Raw genomic sequence first — 10,174 nt, 5'->3', positions numbered from 1 at the left:
ACCCTCCATTTCTATGTGGAATCAGTGAAGTAATCGGCTTGAAGCAAGTCCAATGTTTTCAAATCTTGCGTAATGAATGCGATTTTGTAATACACGTGTGACGTATGTGGTATATGCAGCTGGCCTTCAATTCAAAATTCGTCGCCCCAGTAAGTTTAATCACTGTTACGGTGAGTTTTGGTCGGCCAGGTCTGCGATAAATCCATTCAGTAGCAAATTTCCGATATCAGTTGTACCGTATATTCTAATGAGACATTTACAGTGAAGAAAGACAGAAGTATCTGGGATCTTGTTGTTCATTTGACACAAAGACGATACAGTGACTGCGTGAGTGACAAAGGTGCTCCTGTCACTGCTAGGTAAGCTAGGGCCGCTAGGCCTTTGTAAACGCTAGTCTACAGTAGTTACATTAGACATAAGGCCCAGCCTGTATCGAATCTAATTATCATCTATTTTGAAAAATCGCACAATCTGATAAGGTCTACCCGCATAAGTTTTTATATATACCCATGACTTAAATTAAGACTATGTTTGGCATGCAATTATGTAAAGTTTAGTTTGTAACCTAGGCTAGTAATATAAGCTACTGTAAGTCCACCCCATCCTTCTCACTCAGTCTCAGGAAGGTTTTTCACAAATAAGTGCCTTGACAAGCTTGCCCAATTTGGAAGAAATGATTAATATTGTTGTCACAACAGTATGTGAACATGAAATAAGAACATGAACAAGTAGTTGAATTAAACAGTATATAATTAGATACTCATCTGGCTAGATATGTACTGAATACATGAGTGTGTTGGGAGGGGTGGGGGGGGGGGGAGACAAGCCTGATTGGCTCATGCAGGTTAAATCACTCAACAATTGGGGAAAATTACATCTTATATCTATTTGACAATGGATTACAGAGAAAGTTACTCTGCCGACATATTTGCTAAAACAAAGTTTAAGCAATAATAACAAGAAATGACAACACTATGACATCATTGGGAATGACATCATACTGAGGGTTATTTTCTTGGTAAAGAACTGATATTAGATGTACAGACCGATGTAGGAATTCTGTTGTAGAGAGTTCCTGTGGAGGTCAAAGTGTAAGCCATCTACTGCTATTTGGAAGGTTATTAAATTGGCTTGTAAATAGAAACGTATAGAAATCTTTGCAGGAAGTGCTATGTAGGTGCCTAGGCAGATTTCCTGTCTGACTGTGTTAGTAGCTAAGAGATTGAACAGGTGAACCTAGGGTAAAGGGAAGAGAAAGTTAATGGTGAAATGCTCTCTGTTTTATTATTATGAGTTGGTGCAGAGGCCTAGTATGACAAATTAAGCTTTCCTACCATGCATGAAAAATCCTCATTCTGGTGGGCAAGGTTCATCAGATTTATTAAAACTTATTTCGCTATGAACAGGTTGTTATGTAAAAACTAATAATCTTTCCTACCATGCATGAAAAATCCTCATTCTGGTGGGCAAGGTTCATCAGATTTATTAAAACTTATTTCGCTATGAACAGGTTGTTATGTAAAAACTAATAATGTAGATTCTTACATACTTTATGCAGTGCAGTTAACTAGCAAGACGGTATATTGACCAGTCAAAACACATATGCAATCCATTAGTTGACTGGAAGAACTACCAATCAGAATGTCAGCTACCAAATTTGGTGGAAGAATAGTCATATGTGTGCTACGAAATGACCTGAGATACCATGATAATGAGGTAAGTGCAAGGCTTAGTTGAGAGATCTGTAATGCTAATGAACATTCAAAAAGTATATTTTTATTTATTTGCACTTATTGCATTTGCTGACAAAAAAGGATGACAAAGGCTACAAAACAATGATTGATTAATAAATATAACTGAGCTGGTTGCATGAGAAAAAACAAACTATAGTTGCATTAATTTCCCTACTTACTGTCACGTATGTTATTTACAATAGCAGCACCAATCCTGATATTATGAATAAACAGAGTGATTATATAAAATTGCCTCTCATCATGTACCACAAGTGCGACACTTACCTCTCCCATCCCTAAGAAGATTTCCTATCATGTACCCCATCACCAATCTTCAAAGCAAAATTCCAGAGGTAACTACGTATGTCTCGAAGTTTGAAAATTCTAACATAACAAGAGCATCCTGGTGAAAGTTGCACTCAAATCATGCTTCATGGTAATTGGTTACTAAAATAGTTTCAAGCACACACTCCAGGGAATACTTTATCCGGTAACACAAATCAAAATGCTATGCAAATTCAGCAGGTTTCTATGCAATTGTATAGATGTACACAGCAAGTTTTGTACACCGAAAACTATAGAGTACATTACAATAGGCAAACTTCAAAGCCCCTAAAACTGCTACACAAAACTTGAACACTAATTTTTTCTCTGCACTCGTCTTCAAATCTTTGCATTTAAGGAAGGAATTAATATTTCAAAGGCAAATTTACATTCAGCTATATTGAAGAAGCTGATTCATAGTCTCTTATCTTTCTGAGTTTCTTTGTATTTCAATACCTACCAAGGTCTTGCTCTGGGCTCACAACAATGCAGACCATGTGCTGCCGATCTACTGTTTTGATCCACGACACTATGAAGGGACCTGGCACTTCAACTTTCCAAAGACGGGACCTTTTAGATTGAAGTTTCTCCTAGAGAGCCTGGGAGACTTGAGGTCCATCCTCAAAAAAGCAGGCAGGTATGTTGCCCCTAAATGTTGCTTAAATTCCTTTTCTCAAAATCAAATTTGTAGGAATTATAATGTCAGATAAATAATTTTAAAAGGCATCAAACATTTCGGGGAACAGTTAATAGAATTGTAATGTTAAAAAAACAGATACTAAATAGCACACTTTTATGCCAGCCAGAATACGTTTTTACACAGAGGAACTTAAATTTAGCATTTATATCTTCATCGCTGGTGAATTCTCCAAATTTCAGCGGCCTCATTGTAAGGAGAGGAGAAGTTGAAAAGGTTGTTCCAGATCTTATACAGACCATTGGAAAAAGCAATGTACATGCAGTGGCATTCCAGGAAGAGGTTAGTGATGTCATTTCTTTGATGAATCGAGACAAAGGATCCTTGGATAATGTGATATCAGAGGTCTTTTGTGAAATAGACATACTGAGGGGGTCAGTGCTGATAGGACACACAATGTAAAATCATAAAATGAAAGTCTTTTTGATCTGTTCTAAAAACTCATTGGCAGTCTTCCTAACAACTAAGTAATTTAAACTTTTCTCCTATATTTTCCATGATTGAGAGAATGCAATTTTAAAATTGAAATTAATTGTCCCCTTGTGTTGAAAACTTCGCATGTGACATTTGACAATAACACATGAGGTGTGTTGTCACATTACACACAAGGTGTGTTGTCACACAAGTACTCGGGTCATAAATGTATATTCATGAATCATGACAAGTCATACTTATATTTTGCTGCATTTGATATTAATTTGAAGGTGACCAAAGAAGAATTAGATGTCCAGACAGCTCTCGTTAAGAATCTCGCCGGAACTGGCATCAAGAAGATCTGGGGATCAACTCTCTTCCATAAAGATGACATCCCATTCAAGTCAGATAGGTAATTGCTCCCTTATAAGCCAAGTTTGTGCAGAATCCCTGAAACAACTCAAGAAAGACAATCATAATGATGTAAGGTTTTGAATATTGAAGAAATTGTATGGCAAGGAATCAGAAAACTAACTGACCTGTATGTATAAGTAAGTTTTATTACTAAATATCAATTTCCAGTCAAAGAGATTTGCAAATATTCTTATCTTGCAGGGTGCCGGATGTATTCACTGAGTTTCGCAAGAGGTGTGAAGGAGGTGCAACAATCAGGAGCACCCTTCAAATGCCAGATCAGTTCAGACCTCTTCCTCCTGGTATCGAAGAGGGAAATTTACCCACCATGGAAGACTTGGGACAAGCTGGTCAGTACCATTTGATTTGCTAATTGCTCTTTATTAATTACAATAGGTTTATGCTTTGTCATTGCCTCTGTTGTGGTTAACATAGGCAAAAATCAATTATATTAAAATATAAAGAAAAATCACTGGCGACATGTCTGGAATAAATGGCAAAAATCAGTTTATTTTTATACCTTTTATTACAGCAGTTGGGTAACTATAATTGAAAGTTTGCAGGAATTTAAACAAACCATCAGTTATATTAATCAAATAAGTAGGCCAGAATTGAAATGAAGATGACGTCATATAGCTTCCTTTTTCTCTTTTTAATCAATTAGAATATTTTTACAATCTGTAAAGTATTCCATTTGAAAGTGACAAACTTAGTATACCTTTTGGTTATATTGTTATTAATTGCATGGAACCTTTTACAAAGATTGATTCAGATGTTTACTGGCAACCTTAGCAAAGAAATGGCTATTTAGGGAACACCACCAACTAAGGGATGGATAGAGGGCAGAATTTGTAATATTGGCAGCCTTTTTAGCAAAGAAGTGGCTATATAGGGAACACCACCAACTAAGGGCAATATAGAGGGCAGAATTTGTAATACTGGCACCTTTAGCAAAGAAATGGCTAAATAGGGAATACTACAAACTAAGGGCTGGGCAGAATTTGAAATACTGGCAGCCTTAGCAAAGAAATGGCTATTCAGGGAATACCACCAACTAAGGGCTGGATAGAGGGCAGAATTTGTAATACTGGCACCTTTAGCAAAGAAATGGCTAAATAGGGAACACCACCAACTAAGGGCTGGATAGAGGGCAGAATTTGTAATCCTGATTTCACTAGTTCATCTGGTATAACTCTTGTACATTCACACTACCTTTAGTTAATCTTTTCTCTTACAGCTCCTGTCAACGACAGTAGAACAGCTTTCCCGTTCAAAGGAGGTGAAACTACTGGTTTAGATCGAATTCAGCAATATTTCTGGGGATCTGTAAGTAAAATCAATCTGTTTGTTTTTTTCCGGTCAATTAGAAATAGCTGGGAAAAGAGTTAAAGATGTAAACCTATAGTCCAGAGGATGTTGTGCTCTAAGTATCCGGGTGAGATTTGCAAGCAATTATGTAAGATATCTGTGACAAACAGCATTTGTCGTTGACACAACAAAACCAATCTGTTAATAAAAATTAAAATTCTAGCAGAATTAATATTCTGCTAACTGAGTTGCATATAAGTTTCTTGGGTTTTTACTTTACTTGTTGCTTTCATGAGAGTGAAATATTCAGTGAGCTTGTTAAAATCCTGAAATACAGCTGTATTAACTTTGGCCCTGGTTTAACCTTTGAAAAGTCTCAAGCATATTAGTCCATTGGTGTAACATTCATATGTAAATGAATAAAATATCTTCAATATAAATGAAGTAAGTGTGTAAAATGATTTATATTTCTCTTTCAGAATAACATTTCAACATATAAGGAAACCAGAAATGGATTAATAGGATCAGAATATTCCACAAAGTTCTCAACATGGTGATTATTATTTATTCTCACATTATTTCATTTTTGTTACATTCTCGTCTCTAAAGATACAGTGGAATATTTCCATTATACTGTCATTGTTAAGAACAATCTCCACCTTAATTTTCTGTCATACGAAGAAAGTGAAATTTTGCAAGTAAGACTATTTTGCTCAATATCAGATTGTAACAGATTTAATTGTCATCAATGTAGAAAGGTCAAGTTTATTGCTTTATGAATGTGTGGTCAAATATTAAAGCTTAATAATTGAACTCTTTTATCTAGTGTTTGTGTTTTGTTATCGCTGCTATAGAAGTATATAGAGAGAATGAAAAGTGAAATGCGCATTGCATACTGCCCGACTAATCTCGACCCAACTGAACTTTACCCCTGTGACCCAGTTCACAATTGACCTGAAGACTAATGCTCTGTCAACTGACCCTCACCTGCTGAAGGATTTGACGAGTGCACACGATGACTGTTCTCTGTCAATGAAAGGTGCTTGTTTAGGTCACATGCAAAATTATTGCATCGTGATTGGTCACGTTTGTAAACACTGCAGTTTTTTTAATTGTGGACCACCACAGACTGCCAGTCAGGAAAAGGGTACACATTCAGTTTTCCGAACCGAAGACGACACGTACTGGACACTTTAAGGGTCAATGTTCAACTATAAATTATAATATAAAGAATAATAAATGTACTTCCAGACGTTATAGTAGGAGTGGAATGAGTATTGTAGGAGAAGAATGAAGCTAATGATGTGATAGAGTTTGTTCTGTTCTCTTCAAGGCTGGCCCACGGCTGCCTCTCTCCAAGGAAGATTTACGAAGAGGTGAAGAAGTACGAAAGACAGAGAACTTCTAATCAATCAACTTACTGGTAAGGCTCACTGACAGCAGATGAAGGCATTTGGTCAAAAGGTTTCTACCAAACCTAGGTTCTCTTAAAACATCTGTAGGCAATTGGTCAAATAGTTTCTACCAAAACCTAGGTTCACTTAAAACAGCTGTAGGCATTTGGTCAAAAAGTTTCTACCAAAACCTACGTTCACTTGAAACAACTGTAGTCATTTGGTCAAAAAGTTTCTACCAAAACTAGGTTCACTTGAAACAACTGTAGTCATTTGGTCAAATATTGTATCTACCAAACCTACGGAGAATTACTCAAACCAAGATTTTTTAAAAGAGCAAATAAAAACATTGATTTTTTTCTACAGAACAAAACTCAATTATCGATTTGTGAATGAATTTGAATCAGTTCTAAGTATTTCATCAGCTAGATATGTTTTCTGAACAGGAGGAATCACATTCTAAAAAAAAAAAAAAACCAACAATTTGGGAAACTTTAAATGTTACCACTTTTATTGCATTATCATAAATAATGGATGATTTGATAATCATTAAAAATATGATCAAAACCAACTAAAAGAAACTATTCTAAAGGATAGAGACAAAGGGTGTGTAATGATCTGGAATTTGGACATCACTAAACCTTGTGAGTACATTGAATAACTCTTTTCTCTTTCACATATACATGTAATTGTCAGACAAATTCACAAGAAGAACCAGATCAAAAGGCCAAATACCCTGAAAATGTACCTACTGTAGGTACAGATTTCTATTAAAACATTCTCTTTAGACTGAACATAATTGTGTAATTGAGTTTACAAAATAATTTACTCACGATCATTCCTTTGTTTCTTTAATTTTTTTTTTTGCTCTTTAGGGTAATTTTTGAACTTATCTGGCGTGATTACTTTAAATTCGTGGCCCTTAAATTTGGCGACAGGCTGTTTTATCTTCATGGCTTGATGGGAGTCAGGAAACCTTGGAAGCGAGACCAGAGGTTATTCGATGCTTGGAAAGATGGCAGGACTGGTGTACCATTCGTAGACAGCAATATGAGAGAACTTAAATCCACAGGGTTTATGTCAAATAGAGGGCGACAGAATGTGGCAAGCTTTCTCACGAAAGATTTAGGCCTGGATTGGCGGTTAGGTGCTGAGTGGTTTGAGTACTTACTGGTGAGCTATTTTGTTTCGTTTACGCAGTTTTAGTTGCATACCAACATTGGGCATTGGGCCATCAACCTTAAAATAAAGTACCACAAACACTGAGATGCCCTCAAAATTCCACCCATCTCTGAAAATGTAGTGTAGACCCCTCCCCCCAGAGTCATCATATCTCTGGATTTCTTGAGAAATATTATGTTCACCTTACTATATTTTTATATCAGCTAACTATAACTATATAAATGTAGTCATTAAGGTAGGTGCCTGATGAACGGCAGTTTTATTAAAGGATTTTGACATGTGAGCCTCTCGAATGCAGAATGTGGATCGACATACCAAAGATACATAATGAATGACTAGACACATTTATGTTATGCCAATAACTGAAGCACACATGTGTACTGTTAAACATTACAATAACACTACCATACTTAACATATAACAAGTGACGTAACTAGGTCGGAGCGGCTGACCCGGGTTCCAGTGACAAAGTAGCATGGTGGGCTCATAATTGACGCACTTAAGGATTTGATCAACGATGTCTATCAAGGAAAAATTCAAATCACTCAACTGGATGTGTTTTTCATATCTTTCGTTCCCCAGAAATGTAATGATCTCAAAATATTTATTGTTCTGTGCATATGCAACATACAGTTGAGCAGAATTTGACCACAAAATGTCTGCCATGTCAGGTTCTTTCATACCCCTAAATTTACACATTCCTCGATAAGTTAACTGTAACTTTTGAGTAAGTATACATCAACTGACTCTGAATGCTGTTTGCTATGCTCTGAGTCCCTAAGCTCAGACAGGTCAGGTCCCAGAGAGTAGTGGTATCATGCTGAGGTAATATTGGTTATTTTTAAGGAGTAAGATTTCCAAATCCCAAAAATATGTGCAAAACTGGGGGGAGGGTGTTGAAAGCTTAAAAAAAAAACACAAATTGATCAGCACATAGATGAAATGGATTCAAACTTATGAAATATGTTACTCTGCTTAGCTGCAAAAAGTTTAGGTTGCCTGCTGTATCGTTGCTTGTAATATTTGATGGTGTGTCAATTACGAAGGTGCGTCAATTATGAAGCCTTTACTATACTGCAAAATAAAAAGGTAATTCAAAGGAAATCCTGTCCTCAACTGATAATGTCTAACCTTTAAGAGTGCCATATTTGGGCATCTAGAGCTGCCTCTTTTGGGCTCATTTAGCTTCTTGTTACCTCCCTACAGTAAAACAATACCGTCAGCATTCCTAAACTGTCTTAACACGAGTTCATCAGTATCAATCCACGATCTCATGCTCAGTGAGAGCTTTATTTAATTTCTTCCCTCAAGCATATTCATATTTAAGGTTTTCTCTTTTGTGGTTACAGGTGGATCATGATGTGTGTAGTAACTATGGTAACTGGTTGTACTCTGCTGGTGTTGGTAACGACCCAAGACAAGACCGCAAGTTTAATATGGTGAAACAAGGATTGGATTATGATCCCCAGGTATTTATTTACGACGCAGCAACGTGTTTAGGATTTCTACTTTGTGGCCAATGAGGACATCTAATAGTCTTTCCTAGAGGGGTTTATCTACAGTTCTTTGGTGGAGTATGTTTGGATGCATACATCCATTGGTGTATATTAGTACAATAAAGGGCAGTCCTGGATTATCCAAAGTACGCAGAAAATGTCAGGGTCAAGGTACCTCTGTAAACTCTTCCAGCTCTCTAATTTTTTGGTTGTACCTGCAAGACTCAATAAATGGGAGCTAGGAGAAGGATATGCATATGGTTGGTGCCTTAGGGACGTGGAGGGTGTTATCATGGTACAGGTATATGGATGGGAAGTAGTCAATCCTCCCTCTCAAACAACATATCAAATCATGAACTCATGTTTTTATTGTACACCAGGAATTGTATCTTGTTTGACTTGTGTTCGCTCCCAAAACATTCATTGTCGAAGATTTTCACTGATGGTTGCGTCTGCCCACAGCCCTCATCATTAAAACTCACAATAAAGCGCCAAGGATGAGTCAATTTGTAACTGTTGAGGGTTTTAACAGTGTTCTTGTTGGTCATACAGGGAGATTACATCAGGCAGTGGATCCCTGAACTTAATACCATCCGTGACGGCTCGGTCCACACTCCATGGACCCTCAGCTTGGGGGCCTTGAGACAGTCAGAGGTATCTCTGGGTGAGACGTACCCTAATCCCATAGTGAAAGCTCCCGAGTGGAACAGGCATAGCCATCGCAACGTAAGTTCCTATCCAGTTTGCTCAATAGGGTTGTAAAAGGTTACACAATATGAATGACAGTGATGTTCTTCCTTTAAATCCAATATTAAAGACAAAATTGGATGCAAACTTTGAAATAGAAAAATAAAAAAATTTTTTGCAAAGTGCATACATTTCATGATTCATGTTGGCTTCAAGTTTTTTTTTTCCAGACAAAATGTAACAATTTCAAATATTTGCAATGTCCCAGTAAGGTACTTGCAGCAAGAGGATGAGTAGATTATGTTTCTCCTTTAAAAGGGTCGGAAAATAATTATATAATTGAATTGTTCTTCTAAGTTACTTTAGAGAACAACATGACTTTAGTAAAGTAAACTTTTCTTATTGAAAGACGGTTGAGATCAATTCTATGCGTTCAATTGTTGATTCACTTAACAGTTTCTAGGTCGAAAAAAAAAGGTATAATAAAATTGCACTGGTCCTTATGGAGTCCCCTATGTGACACAA

The 10,174-nt window shown here is 36.7% G+C and overlaps 1 protein-coding gene across 6 annotated transcripts in view; it reads left to right on the top strand.

The window, feature by feature from the left end:
• Positions 1–38: 38 nt before the first annotated feature.
• LOC139959851 (cryptochrome DASH-like) overlaps positions 39–10,174 on the top strand; it is a 12,939-nt gene continuing 2,803 nt past the window's right edge. The window contains exons 1-12 of one of the 6 annotated variants that reach the window (XM_071957743.1): positions 39–170; positions 1,559–1,716; positions 2,522–2,694; positions 2,937–3,036; positions 3,459–3,580; positions 3,784–3,932; positions 4,820–4,908; positions 5,370–5,443; positions 6,224–6,313; positions 7,160–7,457; positions 8,816–8,935; positions 9,515–9,688. In XM_071957743.1, coding sequence (XP_071813844.1) covers positions 1,642–1,716; positions 2,522–2,694; positions 2,937–3,036; positions 3,459–3,580; positions 3,784–3,932; positions 4,820–4,908; positions 5,370–5,443; positions 6,224–6,313; positions 7,160–7,457; positions 8,816–8,935; positions 9,515–9,688 — 1,464 coding nt within the window. In that variant the 5' untranslated portion in view covers positions 39–170; positions 1,559–1,641. Of the gene's footprint in view, positions 360–1,546; positions 1,717–2,521; positions 2,695–2,936; positions 3,037–3,458; positions 3,581–3,783; positions 3,933–4,819; positions 4,909–5,369; positions 5,444–6,223; positions 6,314–7,159; positions 7,458–8,815; positions 8,936–9,514; positions 9,689–10,174 lie in introns of all 6 variants that reach the window. The other 5 variants (XM_071957745.1, XM_071957742.1, XM_071957741.1 and 2 more) reach the window with 5 other exon arrangements.

This window comes from Apostichopus japonicus, chromosome 19 (genome assembly GCF_037975245.1).
Source record: "Apostichopus japonicus isolate 1M-3 chromosome 19, ASM3797524v1, whole genome shotgun sequence".
Classification (NCBI taxonomy): domain Eukaryota; kingdom Metazoa; phylum Echinodermata; class Holothuroidea; order Aspidochirotida; family Stichopodidae; genus Apostichopus; species Apostichopus japonicus.
This window is presented reverse-complemented; position numbering and strand designations above follow the sequence as displayed.